Source organism: Cydia strobilella, chromosome Z (assembly GCF_947568885.1).
Source record: "Cydia strobilella chromosome Z, ilCydStro3.1, whole genome shotgun sequence".
NCBI lineage: Eukaryota > Metazoa > Arthropoda > Insecta > Lepidoptera > Tortricidae > Cydia > Cydia strobilella.
The window spans coordinates 4,374,813-4,395,159 of NC_086068.1; the positions used below are offsets into that span (position 1 = coordinate 4,374,813).

At 39.9% G+C, this 20,347-nt stretch overlaps 2 protein-coding genes and 1 long non-coding RNA gene across 6 annotated transcripts in view; 2 read left to right on the forward strand and 1 right to left on the reverse strand.

The window, feature by feature from the left end:
- The window catches only part of LOC134754341 (deformed epidermal autoregulatory factor 1), a 209,317-nt gene that overhangs the window by 167,343 nt on the left and 21,627 nt on the right, over positions 1 to 20,347 (forward strand). The gene's annotated exons all lie outside the window — the stretch shown is intronic.
- Positions 1 to 20,347, reverse strand: part of LOC134754517 (uncharacterized) — a 197,784-nt gene that overhangs the window by 153,432 nt on the left and 24,005 nt on the right. The gene's annotated exons all lie outside the window — the stretch shown is intronic.
- The window catches only part of LOC134754230 (glucose transporter type 1), a 64,118-nt gene that overhangs the window by 33,788 nt on the left and 9,983 nt on the right, over positions 1 to 20,347 (forward strand). For 2 of the 4 annotated variants that reach the window (XM_063690402.1, XM_063690403.1), the window contains exons 4-12: positions 6,403 to 6,568; positions 7,978 to 8,115; positions 12,675 to 12,719; positions 14,027 to 14,122; positions 14,822 to 14,982; positions 15,776 to 15,900; positions 16,700 to 16,870; positions 18,263 to 18,399; positions 18,718 to 18,876. In XM_063690402.1, coding sequence (XP_063546472.1) covers positions 6,403 to 6,568; positions 7,978 to 8,115; positions 12,675 to 12,719; positions 14,027 to 14,122; positions 14,822 to 14,982; positions 15,776 to 15,900; positions 16,700 to 16,870; positions 18,263 to 18,399; positions 18,718 to 18,876 — 1,198 coding nt within the window. The remainder of the gene's footprint in view (positions 1 to 6,402; positions 6,569 to 7,977; positions 8,116 to 12,674; positions 12,720 to 14,026; positions 14,123 to 14,821; positions 14,983 to 15,775; positions 15,901 to 16,699; positions 16,871 to 18,262; positions 18,400 to 18,717; positions 18,877 to 20,347) is intronic. The other 2 variants (XM_063690404.1, XM_063690405.1) reach the window with 1 other exon arrangement.

A 20,347-nucleotide genomic window follows, 5' to 3' on the forward strand; every position in this document is an offset into this window, starting at 1 on the left:
ATTTTCTTGTTTTGCGATAGACCCTCAGATTGTGGTAGTGGCGTCCCCTGCGCAGAGTTTCGCGTATAATATTCCCTATTGTCTTTATTATTCCCTGTCTTTGGTCCACATGAATTTTGTCTTGCTACATCGATTCCCTGTTCCCGATTCGAGCAGTCAGGCGATGCGAGCTGTTGTCTCTTATCAAATAAAAATGTTTGGAAAAACTGGACATAAGAATATACAATTAAGGCGCCGTGAATTCAGGTCCTAAACGAACGGCCGTCCGCTCAGTGCAGCGAGCTGCGTTCGGAGAAGGACCTGTACCCGTACCATGAGTCACTGACAGTGTCAAAACTGACATATACTCTAACGTCTACGTAATTTACTTTCTATACGTCTAGTACGAGCGAGATGCATAGAAAGTGAGTTACGTTCTCGCTAGCGTTTATGTCAGTGCCGAACTGACCGTAGCCGTACTGAAATTGCACCAAGTTCGAATGCCTCTTGTATTTTTATGCTTTGGTTTTCCAACCGCTGTCAGTCATTAAAAGTTTGAAGTTTCACTATGTTCATTTATTACTTGTACGTTTTTAAACTCTCATTGGAACAGGCCTGAGTTTCGCCCTCAGCATTGAGCTTTAACTTTTCATCCTTATTCGCAACCAGATTTACAATCCAGACCTAGGAGGATATAACCAAACGGAGTAGCCATTAACAAGCGTTCCCCTCTGTCGAAAATAGTCATATCATTGTTTGTTCGTTGTTACTTTAATGTTAATCTTAAGTTTGTTATTAGTTAGGTCCCTACCGAAAATCAGCGCTGCGGCCAACCGTGGCATTACGCTGAGTGGGGGTCCTTTTTTCGTCCGCTACTTTTATACACTCTCTTATGTAACCTACCATCATGTGACGTTAATAAATGTATTATATTCTATTCTATTCTATACACAATCTATGACGTTTATCTGTCGTGACTATTTTTACGTTACGTATATATATATATATACATTTGACGTTCCCCTCCCCCGGAAAAATCGGCAGACTTTTTTGTACAGAAAATTGCAGACGTGGCGTCTCCGTTTGGTTATATCCTCCTAGATCCAGACCCAATCCGATGGCGCCACTGTTATCTGTCAATTTTCTTGATAAAAATGAGTGACGAAATGAACTTCATAATCGCGGCAGTAATGCGGCGGCGGAAGTCACTCATTTTATCAAGGAAATTGACAGATACAGCGGTGGCATCAACGCTTCCACAGTTATGCAGCTGCAATTTACATGCCACCTTTAGACCATGTGTTATCGTGGCCCGTTAGATGATAAAATGTGACTTTAACAGGTTTTCATTTTCAATGACGATCATTCGCGGCGTATCTAGCTCGCACTGATAAATATGAACGGGATGCTAGTTAATATTTGCAGATTTATTAGCTTAACATGTATAAATTTTCTTTGTTTTCGCTCAATACTGATTTTAGTCAAAAATGTCATTTTCTTGCAGATAAAAATAACTTTAATCGTTTGTAATAAAACAACGCCGTTATTTTTTTTCCTAATATTTGTGGCGGAACTCCCTGAGCACGATGTGGTTAAATAACAAAGCGCTATTTAGGCATATTAACATATATATTGAATAACGTGTATCACAATGTAAACATTAGGATCGAGTGACATAATGGTGTCAAGCAGTCAAAAATCAGAACAAAGGCGAAATATAAAATTCAAATAATGTTATCATATAGACTTACACCATTGTAAGCCAGTACCGAACTAGTTCATATACAACAAATAAGTACATACACATTACAGTAGATTCTAAATCTAACAATACCTACTTTTGCGTAGAATGTTAGTAGGATTTCTGCATATATTATCTATAAATATATGTAAAAAAACAGGCTATAATAATTTAATTTTTTTCGCAAACCGTATCTTTACTGGACTGTTTCCTAAGTGTAAAATTTGCGCCGCCATTTTTTTTTTTGCCAATCCGGTCCTAAATTCAGCTATCGTTTGCCAGAGTCCGCTGCGCCGCGTCCGCGACGGGACCCCGGGACTCGCGATGGAGTATCATCAGCTTTCGCACAGTTCCGAAAACGTTAACTGCCCTTACTCTCAGTTTCTCAGGTTAGAGACTTTTTATTCGAAATATAAATTGGTTGCTATCGTGCGAACTGGCAAACTGTATGCTGAGTTTAAAAAAAAAGTCTATAGTTGGTCATGCAAATGTTGTCAGTAGAAAAATGCGCGAAATTCAAATTTTCTATGGGACTTTATACCTTCGCGCCTACATTTTTTAGATTTGCCTCCTTTTTCTACTGACAAGATTTGTTTGACCAACTATAGTAGCCTTATACCGCGACTGCCAGCAGTGTCAAACAGACATATTCGCTTATGTCTGAGTATGAGCGAGATGCTTCAAAGTTAAAAAGTTAATATATTTTTTTCTATGACAAACTTACGCTTGGTTAATTATTTTTGACAGACTCACATTTGAGTGATTTCATCAAACCTGTGATAACTCGGGGCAAATTCTAGGGATTTGAGATCGATAAAAAAGATGTCGATATATATTTTTCACCTCAGCAGCTCGAACAAGCCTACTTTCTTCACTCCCTGGAGTGAGGAGAGTGCGACTTTCCTCACTCCAGGGAGTAAAACAAAGTAGCTTTTTAATTTAGTGAAGGCCATGAACTGCCCCTTCATACTTCTATTACTTGTTTTTTTGTATTATTCTGTGTAATTCGAAATACATTTTAACCTTTAATATGTTCTCACTACTGAGGTGAAAAATTATATGTGCAACACGAGAGCAAAGTTATTTTAGATCTCGTGTTTTTGAGTCCCTCGCTACGCTCAAGATTCTACCTTAGAATCACTCGTTTCGCTCATGATTCAATTATAGAATCTTTCGCTTTCTCGGGACTCAAAATAAACACTCGCAAGAAAAACCAACTTTCCTCTCTTGTTGCACAAATAACTATTGCATCCGTCAGCCGCCCATTAGTCCATTATATTGTCAGAATAGTTTTGACTTTTCAGGCATATTTTACAAAATAAACAAGGTTTGTCTCTAAATGGTTTATGTACCTAATGGTATTTTTATAGGTAAATTTCACTTTTTATGTACTTTTAACAATAAATGAAGATTGAGTAATGTTTAAGAAATAATATAATAAATAACGATATAAAATGATCAGAATAAAACTTTTGGTGCCAATGTTGAAATATTGACCTGGTTTAAAAATAAAATTAATTCTTCGAAAAACACCTGTTTAGAATGTGATGTAACTGTTACTTATATCATAGAGTAACTTATACTAGAGCGGTACTGTCATAGTAAATTTTGTAACCACAGTAAATTTACTGCCATCTATCGACACACTTTAAAACTAAAAATGAATATTTATAAAAATACGATAAAATGTATTTAAATATGGATAAATGATTTTTTTTATTTGCATTAATTATTTTTATATGATTTTGACCCATGTTCTTTCACTGGTATGCGTTAAAATTATAAATAACAAACGAAACAGTCAACGCCCTCTATACGAGTGTAGGCCAAAACTAGTGGCGCCATCTGATCGAGAGTCAAATTTTCGTGATTTTCGAGGCACGTTTTTTCCTTAGACTGTATCCATCTATTACGGAGTTATATCTATCTTTGCTTATATTAAAATAATCGTGTAATCCTTTTATGAAACTCATTTCATTCGTTTCTTATAAACCCGCACTCGTATTTTAAAGCCTTTCATTATGTAGCAGTCACATCAACTACTAATTAAAATACCTACTTGTAATATCCCAGCAAAAATAGCTAATCAATTGACATAAATAATTTAGGCATCAGCAATTTCTAAAACAGAAAAGATCTCTAGATATTTGGAAAGAAAAAGTATACAATTTATTTTCGATCTATTTAGCAATATTCATAATAACTATAACTCCGTAATAGATAGATACAGTCTAAGGAAAAAACGTGCCTCGAAAATCAAGAAAATTTGATTCTCGTTCAGAGGGCGCTACTAGTTTTGGCCTACAGTCGTATAGATGGCGTTGACGGTTTCGATTGTTATTTAACAATTTTAACGCATATCAGTGAAAGAACATGGGTCAAAATCATAAAAATAATTAATGCAAATAAAAAAAAACATTTATCTATATTTAAATACATTTTATCGTATTTTTATAAATATTTATTTTTAGTTTTAAAGTGTGTCGACAGATGGCAGTGAATTTACTGGGGTTACAAAATTTACTATGACAGTACCGCTCTAGTATAAGTTACTCTATGTAATAACTATAACTCCGTAATAGATAGATACAGTCTAAGGAAAAAACGTGCCTCGAAAATCAAGAAAATTTGATTCTCGTTCAGAGGGCGCTACTAGTTTTGGCCTACAGTCGTATAGATGGCGTTGACGGTTTCGTTTGTTATTTAACAATTTTAACGCATATCAGTAAAAGAACATGGGTCAAAATCATAAAAATAATTAATGCAAATAAAAAAAACATTTATCTATATTTAAATACATTCTATCGTATTTTTATAAATCTTCATTTTTAGTTTTAAAGTGTGTCGACAGATGGCAGTGAATTTACTGGGGTTACAAAATTTACTAAGACAGTACCGCTCTAGTATAAGTTACTCTATGATTCATACTAATAAGTTTAAAATTGCCAAACGAGCGCGAAATTGGTGATCGGGCGGAAATTGAAATTTCGTGTAGCCTAATACCATACTTATGTATTCTTCGTCGTACGTCGTCGTTATGTACGTTACACGTCTGCTTCACATAATTCGGCGGTGGAAATTTCTAATGTGGTAAGGGGCAAAGGGCATTTTGTCGTAAGTACACTAAATATACCATTGGAATCAGTTTTTATTTCTATCAGCGTGTTGTATTGAAATCGCGATACGACTCCTAATAACAAATAATGCATGTTTTTTTTAAAATTTTGTAATCATAATTTATATCGTTTGAACACCGGAAAAAATAAAAATGCTTTTATCCTTCACATTATTTTATTTAAAAAATATTTAAAATGTTGAAAAATTTTGAGCGGTTGAAAGTTTGAAACGCTCATAATTTTTGGCGCAAATGCGACAGAGCGTGATGACGTCACACGCTGGACGGTCCAACTGACGTTTGCTACTAATGACACTCACTAGCTTTTCGTGAGTAAATTTTTGTACTTTTTATTTATTATTTTGAGCTGAGCAATTAAATGATAATTTAATAACGGAAATGCCCTTGTAACATGATATAACGGTAACAAACATCCAAATAAAAAATATTTCGTTCAAATATACTTAAACTTCATGCGTGAGGCTAATTGTCACCGTGGTGAGGGGCCTGGCGGCCCAGACAAGCTGACAATCGTACATCGACAAACGCCAAACGGAAAGAAAACATGCATCGGGATGACAGATGCTACGAAAAGTCATGTGACTACAAGGGCCTGACACTCTTTGATAGGGAAAGATAGTCTTATTGCGATTCCTATAAGAGGAAATAGAAAATAGTGCCATGCTTTTTCCTTATCACCGACCGGGTGGCATCATAGGTAGGAGGCGATGGCGAAATACCGAAATTTATGTGAAAGAGAAAAAATCCTATGCTGCCAAAATTTTATATGAATATTCTTTCTCTTACCCCCGGTCGCTCGGTGGCGCATCTTAGAACTACATACTTGTGTATATACTATGTCTATGCACCAAACGGAAAGTAAACATGCATCGGGATGACAGATGCTACGAAAAGTCATGTGACTATTTTATTAGTCATGTGACTATACCTCTCGCGTTGAATGACAGTTCATTTATACAGGGTGGCAAAAAAAGTCATTTCTCGTTGCCAGGGAGATTTTGGGATTATACTGCGCAACTTTACTATGGGCACAGAATAAGTAATAGTATTATCATACAGAACGACCACGCACCTTTTTTGGAAGTTTAGCACATTAATTTATTTACAAATGTAACATTTAAGTAATCAAAGTGCATTGAAAACATATTTCTTCAATTATTTTTTTACTTACTTCGCTGACTCAGCGACCCGAAGTGGATCTTGGCCTCCAATACTAGGTTTCGCGATTCGTTCCTATCCGACGCCATTCAGCCGCTTGGATGTCACATAGGTCCTTCTGGACCTCACCGATCCACCGGTACCTAGGCCTTCCGACCGGACGTCTCCCAGTTAGTTGGTCGCCGCAGATAAGCTCTCTTGGCCGTACGATCCTCTCCCATCCTCTCCTCCTCATCCTCTCAATTATTTTTTTAATTATGCCAAACCAAAAGAGACTTAAAGGAACTGTCGTAGGGACCACCATTGGACGCGAGAGGTATAGCAACGATTGGCATCTTGGCTAAGCCCTTTATTCCGAGTCCCCGCTGACCTAGATTTTTATTTGCAGCCTACAACGACAGGTCAGCGTGATGAGCATGAACCTCTCGCAAAAGCTGGACGACCTGCAGCGAGGTGACCGCCAGCTGGAGACGACGGTGGCCCTCTGCGAGATCCGCACCCAACTGCAGGAGCTCACCAAGAGCGTGGAGTCATGCCAGAGCGAGGTGTCGGAGGTACTAGACCCATATGTAACTCAATAGCTGGATCTGTAGAACAGACGACGTGGCCCTCTGCGGGCTCTGCGACCGTAGCTGCAGCTCACCAAGAGCTTGGAGTCATGCCAGAGCGAGGTGACGGAGGTACTAGACCCATATGTAACTCAATAGCTGGATCTGTAGAGCAGACGACGTGGCCCTCTGCGGGCTCTGCGACCGTAGCTGCGGGCGGTCGCACAAGGCTACCGTCGTCTGGTCGACAAGAGTGTGGAGTCATGCCAGAGCGAGGTGTCCGAGGTACTGGCCCCATATGTGACAACAGCTTAACCCTCAAACCAGATGACCGTGGCCCTCTGCGACCGCAGCTGCAGCTCACCAAGAGCGTGGAGTCATGCCAAAGCGTTCGATGCCCGGGCGAGACAAGCTTATTTAAAATAAATATTTGAATGCAATTTTATTTATTTTTAAAAATAATAGTACATTTCAATGCTAGTGCGGAAAGTATGTCATTACCTCACGAGTACCGAGTACGGCTCGTGGCAAGACTCGGGACGAGTGAAGAATGACATTTCCGCACGTGTATCGAACGACGTTTTTTAATACAGTTGCGAAAAAATAATAAAAACAACAATTAAGGAATAAAAACTTTGGAAACTTAAAACATGCTTGCATTAAGAAAACACGCATCTTCTTTGACAGGCGTTTCGGCAGCTATTCCTACCTCTACCTTCTATAGCTATTCCGTTCCATTCAGACAACTTATTAAGAACCGTTTTTCAATATTCAATATTAAAAAATAAACGTGTTATAATGATGAAGAGGTAAGTAATAAAATATGAAATATGTATATTTTTCGTATTCTTACATTAACAGTAGGTTTTTATGTAGATTACGACGATTAAAGGAAACTAATATTAACACTCATCAATAGGTAAGTAGTCGTGAATTGAAACAAGTATAAATTTAAAAAAATTGGAAAAGTAAAAAGCACTAGTTCGCGAAAACCAACTTTCCGCACGCTAAACAGCAACGTAAATTAGCACTTTTTGAGCAACTGTATTAAAAAATAATGTTTTTTTTTTAAGTAAAATAAGCTAACTTGAGGTTTTAAGGCACTTTCCCTCCAGGGAGCATATTTTTTTCCACCCTATTATATACATACCGTGTGTAGTATGTAACAGGCTAATTCGAACATGCACCTCACATGAAACCGATATTTGAATGATATTTAATTGCGACTCCAGCGCGAACGACAGCTAACTGATATGATTCCAGTTTCAAATAGCATTCAAAATTGGTTAAATGTCTCACGTTTGAATTGGCCTTAACTTTGTAAAAATATATTTATTTGGTAAAATGTTCTTAAACAAGACATGTCGATCCATCCACAATGTCGTCTTCCTTTTCTAATGGACTCCATTTTCCAGGTGAAACGTGACATGGTCGCCATCAAGCAAGAGCTGGACACCGTGCAGCAGGTCAAGGAGGAGATCGAGGAGCTGCGCGAGTACGTCGACCGGCTGGAGGAACACTCGCAGAGGCGGAAGCTGCGGCTGCTGGAACAGGTGTGCTTAGACCTGGAACACCTGGAAATTGCAGGTGGTGATAGTGCTGCGTATGTGGCCTGGCTGGAAGAATACTCGCAGAGGTAGAAACACTCGCAGAGGAAGCTGCGGCTGCTGGAACATCCAGCTATTCTAGATCTAAGGTCCAGGCAGGACACCTGCAGAAGAAAACTGAGTTTTGCGAATACGTTCATAGTACGATCTAATTAACATAGGTAGGTACCTGTCGAAACACAACCAAACACTCCAAAATATTACAAATAAACTAATTCAGATGTGAATAATTCTTTACCATCGTATTTTGACGGAAACGCACGAACCTGTCATGCTATTTCAGTTAGTCTCAGTACAAAAAGTACTGAGGTTGACTGAATTAGCACGACAAATACAGGGTCACTAAAAAATAAGTGCATTCCCGTTGCCAGGGAGGTTTTGGGATTATACTGAGCAAATTTTACTATGGGGCTAACCATGAAATCGCGAAAAAAAAATGTTACCCTCCCATAGAAAATGGACCAGCCAAAATGTATGAAAAAGCCAAATTTTTTTCGCGATTCCGAGGTTGGTCCCATAGTAAAAGTTGCTCAGTATAATCCCAAAACCATGGCAACGGGAATGCACTTATTTTTTAGCCACCGTGTATAAACGTTTCCGATAAAATACGATGGCAAAGGATTGTTCACTATATCGTACATACCTACGTAGAAAAGGAAGAATAAAATAGGTCGTAAAACTTTCAACAAACACATAAAGTTTAGGTATTATTAGTGTAAGGCCTAAGTGGACGCTCGTTGAGCGTGCAGCGGGGCGGGGTGTGCGGCGTGCATGTTAAACAAATGCAAACTTATAGGAGCGGCCTTAGTGCACGCTGCTCACATCACTTGAGAGCCCGACGCCACGCTGCACGTCCCGCAGAACGCTCCGCTTCGGGCGTCCACTCAGGCCTTACACTAACAGGCAACCTATACCATAAGTGTAAGGCCTTAGTGGACGCTCGAAGCGGAGCGTTCGGCGGGGCGTGCAGCGTGGCGTAGGGCTCACAAGTGATTTGAGCAGCGCGCACTAAGGCCGCTCCTATACGTTTGCATTTGTTTAACATGGACGCCGCACGCCCCGCCCCGCTGCACGCCCAACTCGAGCGTCCACTCAGGCCTTACACTAACTTATCGAAACTTACATTGTATGGAAACCCGAAACATTTTTACTTTTCGATTGGCCTTGTCATTGTACGATTGTCATTTTGGCTAGGCCCCCAGGAGTCGTCTCATAAGGCATTTCGCTATTTCTCGTATTTATTGGTGTACGTGACATGCATGTGTCGTGTCATCGTATCATAAGAAGATCTTAATCATATCAAATTAATTAATGTCATTACCGGGTCTAATGCGGTTAAATTTCATGACATAAAGTTTTGTAAGTTTTGTTTTTAATGTATTTACTAACACATAGATATAACGATGGTACTGACAATATTGTATGGAATTTTGAACGTTCCGAAATAACGATATATATTTTTTTATAAATAACAAATACAATGACATTAATTACATCAACTACATTAATTATGTGTACAAAATTGCGGCGATAACTTTTTTCACACAAAGATGTGGGACTACCTGCCATAATAAAAGCTTTACAACTTAGAATTACTTATCCGGTGAAATATCGCTAGCCCTTCTTGGTCCCTACCGAAAATCAGCGCTGCGGCCAGCCGTGGCATTACGCTGCGGCCAGCCGTGGCATTAGTCTGCGGCCAGCCATGGCATTACGCTGCGGCTAGCCGTGGCATTACGCTGCGGCCAGCCGTGGCATTACGCTGCGGCCAGCCGTGGCATTACGCTGCGGCCAGCCGTGGCATTACGCTGCGGCTAGCCGTGGCATTACGCTGAGTGGGGTTCCTTTTTTCGTCCGCTCCTTTTATACACTCTCTTATGTAATCATGTCACGTTAATAAATGTATTCTATTCTATTTTAAAAGGGCCAATTAGCCCACCCTCCTCTCGCACCTATCAATGTGCCAAAGCGAATTTTTAAAAATTGCAATGTTAAGTTTTTAAGCAGGTTTATTGCCAAACCTTCTTACAGTTAGTTTCATATATTTATTACAAATGAAATAGACGCCAATGAGTGTCGCAAATATTAAATGAAACAGTCGTCAATAGTTAATAACATTGAGTTCCAGGCCTCTCTTCTTGTACACCACTTATCCCGGTCCTGGGCTAGTCCCATCCAAAAGTGCCCCGCGATTTTTCGAACGTCATCCACCCAACGAGCCAACGGACGCCAGGCGCTTCTTTCATCCGAAATCGCACACATTAAGTTAACATTGAGTAAGCGAACGTTGAGTTTTAATCCCTAATCTGAATGGGAAGTTTCTAATTGGAAACATGCATTAGAATTTTCTCATTAAAGCTTTCAGAAATTCCGGAAAGTTTGAGAATATTCTGCAACTAGCAGATTGTAAGTTGCCGAACAATAATATATACTAGCAGGTATCAATAATTACATATGTAGCAAGTATGTATGCAACCGTTGCATGGCGTATTTTTACGGATAGAGTGCGATAGTGAATATTAATGGGAATATTACGCTAAACTCTGCGCAGGGGGCGCCACTACCACAATCTGAGGGTCTATCGCAAAACAAGAATATCGACATTTCGTAATCTAACATCTCTGTCACTTGCATATTCGAGCGATAAACAGGCAGATAGCGAAACTTCGGATTCGCGTTTCCCGCTAAGTTCTCTGTAAACAAACCGCCTTTGTGCATCAATGTCATATTTTATTATCTCTGTAAACTTGTCAAAAAACTGTTAAAGGCACAGTATGTATATAGGTAAGTTACTCTATGGTTTACTAAACGGGCTAGTGCTGCACTCTGGTGGCAGAACATTGCAGTAATACCCCCTATATGCACGAGTGGTCATAGGTGAGAGCCCGTTATATCGTACCCGTTTTTACTTAAACGTCTACAAAAAGTTATTTGACTATTTTCCATGGATTATTTGAGTTTCGATTGGCGTGATCTTTAACGATTGTCATTTTGGCTAGATTCTCTGATTGAGTGATTGTATTTAGTCAGCTACTACCAGCGTGTGCCGCAAACGCTGATAATATGTGGCGTTCCACGGAAAAGGTACCTTGGGGCTTACGCTCTTATTAACGACGCTTCAAAACTAATGCGGTGCTAAGCGATGTACGCGCCAACCGCCATTACGTACAAAGGTACCTTACGGCCCGGCTAAAGAGCCGTAGGAGTCCCAGTGGGGCGTCACATATTATAATGTCATCCTACCGACTGCGCCATATAATAATATATGGCCAGAGTTGGGCGTTATTTAGATAATTTCTTATCTAGATAATTATTTCAAATAAAACCATTTCAAATACTCGTAATTCGAAGATAAATTCAATCACAAATAGTGCGTTGACAACTTTTTTATTTAGATAAATTATCTAGATGAAGATAACTTACCTCGTTTGTTATTGAAGTAAGCTTATAAATAATACATTTATAGTGAATGTCACGTCGGGTCAACAACAGTCAGTCAGCAGTGTATGTTTCTTTCCATAAGTGTGTTATATAGCTACTAAAGAAGAAAAATGTCCCATATATTTATATTTAATATATTTAAGTATGTACAAAACATTCATTACTTTTGTTATAGGTTATTTTCATTTCATCATGCCCGACCACTTCTTGTTCTACATGACTGTACTACTGACATTCATCTTTTATTTAATATCCCAACTAGTTTATCTAGATAAAAAAATGAAACTGATCCAGATAAATTCAAAATAACAAATGATGGATTATTTAGTTATTTCAAATAAAATATGATTTAGTTATCTTCCCGGTTATTCGTAAATACTTAAATAGATAGTTTTTGCCCAACTCTGTATACTGCAGTACATTGCTGCTAGGTAAATTTTCAAAAAATAATTACGCAGTCTTAATTAAGTAAGCGTAAGCGCTGGTGGCCTAGCGGTAAGAGCGTGCGACTTTGAATTCGGAGGTCGCGGGTGCTAACACCGGCTCGTCCCAATGAGTTTTTCGGAACTTAAGTAGGTACGAAATATAATTTGATATTTACCAGTTGCTTTTCGGTGAAGGAAAACATCGTGAGGAAACCGGACTAATCCCAATAAGGCTTAGTTTCCCCTCTGGGTTGGGAGGTCAGATGGCAGTCGCTTTCGTAAAAACTGGTGCCTACGTCAATTCTTGGGATTAGTTGTCAAGCGGATCCCAGGCTCCCATCAGCCGTGATAAAATGCCGGGATAACGCGAGGAAGAAGAAGAAGAATTAAGTGTAACTTAAAAAAACTTCTTAATTAATGATTACACGGATAGATGTAGGTTTTTTCATAGTTACAAGACACGTAAAAGAGCAAAATAGAGCCGCAATATTGACAGCTGAAACAGATGGTGCTATACTGCGCCAAAAGTTTTATGGTGACTGGGTTACAGGTTATCGGTCAAAGGCGTCATCTACATTTTATTTCGATAATTTAATTTTCCGTCTTTATGTTCCTTATAGTTTTTCCTTATTTTTCTAGCCTTCGAACAAGTCCATGGAAACAGAGAAAGAGAAACGTGGAAAAGTATGTAATAAATCTGTCTTCATCTGCACATGGTCAGTTGGTCATCACGGTGCGCACCGTAAATGTCTGTGTACGTACTCTTAGGCCAATCAAAGTACGGAAAATCAAGGCCGTTTATACATTTAGTCGAGCGCAATGTGTGAATGACCTTTATGATTTATATAAATAATCTTAATTTAATTTAGTCGTTTTGTTGTATCTTCTTGCTGTGTAACTTTTTCTTCTTTAAACATTTGTTCACTGTATGCTATTTTATGTCTTTCTTCTTCTTGTGTGTTACCGTCCGTGATTCTTCTCACTTGATGGTCTCATCAAGCCACCAGCAACATGCTCAGATGAGGCCATTTCATGGCACTTTAATCTTTTTCTGTTTTTTTATATTATGTAATTTGTCTCATTTGTGCTTACGAATAAAAATAATTATATTCTATTCTATTTGCCGGTCGCCGCGCCGCCGGTCGCGTACGTCTGGTCCGCGGCCTTACGGCCCGGCCACGCCATCGCGCGGCGGCCATAGGTTGGAGCGAGACACAGCGATCGGATCTTTCGTTCCAACCTATGGCCGCCGCTCGGCGCTGCCGCCGCCGCGCGATGTCGTGGCCGGGCCGTTAGGGCTCTAATGACGGCCTGTCTTTCAACTGCACGCGGACTGCAAAAACTGGCGTGCGGTTTTGACGCATTTATAATGCAGTCGATGTGTGAGGTGTGTCTATAGAAAGCGTCTGAAATGGAGTTTTGGGCTAAATGTCAATGAGGGCTACCGCGTTTAATTTCGCCGCTAGAGGCGCTAGTGTCAAATCGTACCACTTTATTATACACAATAAGGTCTCAAACACATTTGGTGAAGTTAAATCACTAACCAATATGTATCGTCCAAAATCATATTTACAGTAGCTAAATAAAAACACTTGTCGAGCGAAGCGACTAGCGGAGCGATCAGCGGAGCATGCAGCGCAGCATCCATGTTAACATAAATGCAAACGAATGCGAGAGGCCTCAGTGCATGTCGCTCCAATCATTTGGAAAGAAGCAGCATAAAAATTATGTTATTGTGGCCGAAGGTTAGGTTTCGGTAAAGATAACTGCCAATCCATTCAGCTGCGCCGAAACTTACAACATTGTATTCGCGTTCGGCTAGTTTTCTATAAATTTGAATTCTTAATTTGTATTTCTTAATAAAAATAGGTGTGAAGGCGTGCAACTTGTATTTGTGTTTCTGTTTGTTGTTAACCGATTTTCTTCAACGATTTTAACACGGTATTTTTTTGCCTAAAATAAACGAGTTTTGACTAATCGTCTTGTTTCAGGGTTTGACTTTCTTCCTCTCCTACGCCATCTTGGCCGCTGTGCTTGGCATGCTTCAGTTCGGATACAACACTGGCGTCATCAACGCTCCCGGCAGGGTAAGTCACGGGATTTGACTTGAGAAAGTGAGATGTGACGTGGCTGCCTGAGGCCGTGGATTGTACGCAAGCGGCGCGCGGTGCGGCGAGCGGCAAACCGGACCAAATGTATGAACGGCCTTGATTTGCCGCTTGTCGCACCGCGCGCCGCTAGCGTCTAGACTGCGGCTTTATGGACTTAATCGTGACAGTAATGCAGCAAGCACTAGTGTAGCAACATTAATGCAGCTTACTGTTGCTACATTAGTGACATTAGTTATGCGGCCTTGACGCGAGCGCTGTATCTATCAATTTCCTTGATAAAGGAGTGACGGTTTGAATGTCATAATCACGGCAGCCGTTTTGTGAAGGAAATTGATGAATATAAAAACAAAAAACAAACAAAAATATATAAACGCTGCATCAGTGATCTCGGAACAGTAATGCAGCTGCAAATGCCATCGGAATGTTACTCACAACGGTATACATTTGGCTGCTACATTGCTACGCAGTGATTAATGGAAGGTCAAGGCTGTACCGTATTTTTTGCGAAGACGAAGAAAGCGACTAACAAATCTAGCGATCGTCTATTTTTCGCGCAAGAAAAGAAGATGTAGATCTCGTGTGAATGTTGTGTGGTCCGAAACATTCATATGATAGTGTATTTAAGCAACGTTTCCGAGTCTCACTGTCTTTTTATTAGCATTCACTTTCTTTCAGAATATCGAAAACTTCATGAAAGACGTTTACAAAGATCGCTACGGGAGAGACATCACGGAGGAGACGGTCAAGCGGCTTTACTCCATCGCGGTCAGCATTTTCGCTATCGGCGGCATGCTTGGCGGATTCTCGGGCGGCATGATCGCGAACCGCTTCGGAAGGTATGTCACTGTTGAAATACATTTCAGAGACGGTCAAGTATACATACTACATCCCGGTCAGCTATCTTTGCTATTGGCGGATTCTCGGGCGGCATGATCGCGAACCGCTTCGGAAGGTGTGTCACTGTTGAAAGACATTTCAGAGACAGTCAAGTGTACCTACTACATCCCGGTCAGCTATCTTTGCTATTGGCGGATTCTCGGGCGGCATGATCGCGAACCGCTTCGGAAGGTGTCGCTGTTGAAAGACATTTAGAAGTGGCTACCATATGGCGGTCAGAATCTTCGCTATCGGCGGTATGCTTGGCGGATTCTCGGGCGGCACGATCCCTAACCGCTTCGAAAGGTACAAGAAGATGCTAAGCGGGCGTGGTGTCTAAAATTACCTTGACACGCTCTTATTCTCTTAACAATAAAGTTGCCTCAAGATAATTTTGAACACTTTGCCCGCTTATCAACTTCTGCTGCTGACTGTATGTCGCTGTTGAAAGACATTTCAGAGACGGTCAAGTTGCTATACTACATAGCGGTAAGCTAAGCATCTTTGGCATTTACTCGATATTGTGTCCACTTAACCGATGCCGCACAATTTTTTTTATAACAATTTACCTTTAGTAACGTAAAATCCTGAAATATATATAACAAACTGACATAAGCTTTTGAAATAATATTGTATGCAACAGTTGTAATAAGGGTTATTCAAATTTAAGTTTCGACATAATCTAACTAGAGTCTGAAAACCTGAATCATGTCCTAAAAGCTGAATGTTCTGACATGAAGTCCGTTGTCACAGGAAGGGGGGCCTGCTCCTCAACAACATCCTGGGCATCAGCGGCGCCAGTCTCATGGGCTTCACCAAGATTTCCCACTGCTACGAGATGCTGTTCTTCGGGCGGTTCATCATCGGAGTCAACTGTGGTCAGTTCCCTGGTCTCACACTGATACTTTCTTCTCTTGTGTTGAAGTTTCTTAAATAAAAGTAACACATGAGGCAACCCTAGGTGTTGACAACCCTAGCCGTCAAGTCCCTCGGATCAAGTACCGAGCCGGCGCTCCTTGATCTGCCGCTGTGAACGAAGTGACATAGCTATCAATTGTTTTGCGCTTAGTGCATTGTTTTACCGGCCGTTTTTTATTAACAAACTGATGGAGAGAATATTAAATATGTATTAATCGGAATAACCTCTCTTTAATTCATACTTTGTGAAAGCAACGGAATATTTCTGTCTCGCCAAGTCGCCACTTGCATGCTAGCCCACAACGACCACGTTCAATCAGCAATCATTATAGGACCCATACAAGATGGAGGCAATACGTTAAAGATTTCTAACAACTCACTTGATATAAGTAGTCTACATTTTTACATTTAATATAGCGGCGTAACAAGATGTCAGTTGTTAGATTAGATCTATATCGTTAACTCCATCGCCAATCAAAAGATAATGCACAAGAGTGCAGTGCATGAAAATGCAATTTTACTTTTCGATTTGCATTTATGCAGTACGATCGCCCCCGTTACTTTTGACAACTGTACCAGTTAGTTTTCGAAACCTCAAAACATGTCACGCTATCATTAGTCACTTATACTTTATCCTCGCGACTTTATACCGAATTAAATCACTTATCAGATAATCATTTCACGCATTAAATGTTTAATGATATGGTGACAAATGCATCATAGCCCTGCGTTACTTTTTACTGTTCCCTTGTTCAACAGGACTAAACACTTCCCTTGTGCCAATGTACATATCCGAGATTGCTCCCCTGAACCTGCGAGGTGGCCTTGGCACCGTGAACCAGCTGGCTGTGACCGTCGGCCTGCTGCTATCCCAGGTGCTTGGCATTGAGCAGATCCTTGGCACGGACGACGGCTGGCCTATCCTTCTTGGTAAGTTTAACCTTTAGCCACAGGGCGGACACTTTCCTCACTCCAAGGAGTGACGAAAGTGCGACTTTCCTCACTCCACGGAGTAAAACAAAGTAGCTTTTTAGTTAAGTGAAGGCCATAAACTGCCACTTTATAGTTTAATTAATTTTTTTTGTTACTGTATTATTCTGTGTAACTCGAAATACATTTTAACCTTTAATATGTTCTCACTACTGAGGTGAAAAATTATGTGTGCAACACGAGAGCAAAGTTATCGCTTCGCTCGTGATTCAATTATAGAATCTTTCGCTTTCTCGGGACTCAAAATAAACACTCGCAAGAAAAACCAACTTTCCTCTCTTTTTGCACAAATAACTATTTCTATCACAACTGCTAGACGATGCGGTGCGTAAATCCTTTTCGCCCTGGGAATTTCATGTACCATGTACGTCCGAAATTAGGCAGAAGTTTTATGTTTTTCCCTCTTCTTTCCTCACAAGTGTAATTAAAAACATTGTGTGTGCCACGGGCGGTACAGGAATTACGTACTCGTGTTAATTAATTCACACTCGTTCGTCAATTCTTGTTTACCGCAATGTACTATTTAAAATAAACCGAAAATCAGCGCTGCGGCCAGCCGTGTCATTACGCTGCGGCTAGCCGTGGCATTACGCTGAGTGGGGTTCCTTTTTTCGTCCGCTCCTTTTATACACTCTTAATATGTAACCTACCTCATCTGACGTTAATGTATTCTATTCTATTCTAAAATCAGAATACACTTTGATCTAATCCGAACCCACATCGACGACAGCGTCAATCGAATAATTTATTCTGGTCTACAGTTGCCAATTTACGTTTGCCGTTCGAAAAAATTCCACTAGATACTGACTTAAACGTGTCTGTGGCAAGATGAATGTAAAATAAAGTTAGTAAAAATACCACTGTTTTAAATGTGGTGGAGTCTGGTCTGACCGAGGGAGGTCATTAGCATATATTATGTAATGTCTGATTTATTTCCGGGTATTTGCTCTCTTTTTTTCTGCTTCGCGGCCTTACTTTTGTAATGTATAGTCTATATATAATAATACATTAAATTTAGAGATGTAAAAGGTCTCCAATGTCAGAGTGGAGTCCTGTAGTTCGTCCGCGTTAAGAATGAAGTAAAATCATCATTTGTCCTTCGGCCCAGCCACGCCGCCAATAAAATCGTTCCTAATTAGAAAGTCAAGTTCATAACGACCATTTGAAGGCATTATTTCTTATTAGAAATGAGATTGGTTAAGAGCATGGCTATTAGGCCGGCGGATAATGAGGATTTTACTGCATTCTTAACGTGAACGAGCTATAATACTACTACGATCTTCTTTCTTCGAATTTTTACGATTGCCAGAGTTTAAGCCGTACGTTCTTCAGGTCTGGCAATCTGCCCAGCCATCTTACAACTGCTGCTGCTGCCGGCGTGCCCCGAGTCACCGAGATACCTGCTCATCACGAGGCAGTGGGAGGAGGAAGCCCGCCGCGCCCTGAGGCGGTTGCGGGCTAGCAATCAGGTACGCTCTTTGGATATTTTTGGGTCAATAATTTCTTTGGTACAAATCGACCCGTTAAACGATCTGATGATTTTGTAAATGCCGTATGACGAATTGACTGCATTTAAGATGGGAGTACACTCTTTTCTTGAATATTTGAAGGTCGAAACGGTCCGGAAATACCGCACCCGCAGGTAACACATACATTCCACAGTATAGCCGTGCGAGGCAGGAAGATTTAGATTATTCTGTCTAGAATTAAAAATGCTTTAAGAATGCTTCTTAAAACATTTCTAATTATAATTTAAGTCATATCACACCCTTTTGACGTATATTTAGGTAGAAGAAGACATCGAAGAAATGAGGGCGGAAGAGCGGGCGCAGCAGGCGGAGGCTTCCATCTCCATGCGGGAGCTGCTGTGTTCTCCAACTCTTCGGGCGCCCCTGCTCATTGGCGTGGTGATGCAGCTGTCACAGCAGCTGAGCGGTATCAACGCGGTACGTGCCAATAAAATGCCTATACATAGTTTTTAGGGTTCCGTACCCAAAGGGTAAAAACGAGACCCCATTACTAAGACTCCGCTGTTCGTCTGTCCATCTGTCTGTCTGTCACCATGCTGTATCTTAAGAACCGTGATAGCTAGACAGTTGAAATTTTCACAGATGATGTATTTCTGTTGCCGCTATAACAACAAATACTAAAAAGTGCGGAACCCTCGGTGCGCGAGTCCGACTCGCACTGCCGGTTTTTATTTATTTTATTTGTAACGGTACAGCTATCATAACAGTTTCCCAATGCGATAGTGTAGCAAATAGTAATCTAGAGAAATATATGTACCTATAAAATTGTTTCTAAGACGTATAACGTAGTAACAGAAACAAAGTGAAAGTAATGAAGTCATTCTCAGAACAATGGTACTATTGTACACATCGTTTGACGTTTTTGTTTGTCAAACCATAGAGTAACTTATACTAGAGCGGTACTGTCATAGTAAATTTTGTAACCCCAGTAAATTCACTGCCATCTGTCGACACACTTTGAAACAAAAAATAAATATTTATAAAAATACGATAAAATGTATTTAAATATCGATAAATGATTTTTTTATTTGCATTAATTATTTTTATATGATTTTGACCCATGTTCTTTCACTGGTATGCGTTAAAATTATAAATAACAAACGAAACAGTCAACGCCCTCTATACGAATGTAGGCCAAAACTAGTGGCGCCATCTGATCGAGAATCAAATTTTCGTTATTTCCGAGGCACGTTTTTTCCTTAGACTGTATCCATCTATTACGGAGTTATATCTATCTTTGGTCAAACCAAATTGGCAGTAAATAGAACCAAAAAAACTATAGTGAGTACCTAATGTATCCTTTTGTTTTGCGTGCTAGTACTAGTGTAAGACGAAGATAGTATGATTGTCTCTGATGTCTATGTTTGAAATGAGACAGTCCTTTGACAAACTATATCAATTGTGTAGGTACTATTGACTTGAATTGACGCCGCTTTGACCTTACCTATACATTTTCGTAACGCATTTGAAGAATTTTTAGAACGTATACGGTGAAATTACGTTTATATTGTACAGAATAGGAAACACTATCTATCCACCAAATTTCATCGAAATCTGACAAAAAAATACGCGAATAAAATAAAAAAACAACGGGTTGCACTCCGGCAGTGCCGGCAGAAGTAAAAACTTGAATGTTGTATTTTACCACATAAATGATGGTACTTTTATACTGATAATTAAAGCAATTCGTGCAAAATTATTCCCTAACCATTCCAAAATATCAATCACTTCAACAATACAACATTTATAGCGCTATCCACAAACATAACAATTTTTATTACATTAATAATTTAATACTTCAGAACTATTACAATTATTTAACATTAAAAAGTTTATCTCTTAGAAAAATCAACTTCCATCCATAATTTCGATCAGGACACGTGTCCGT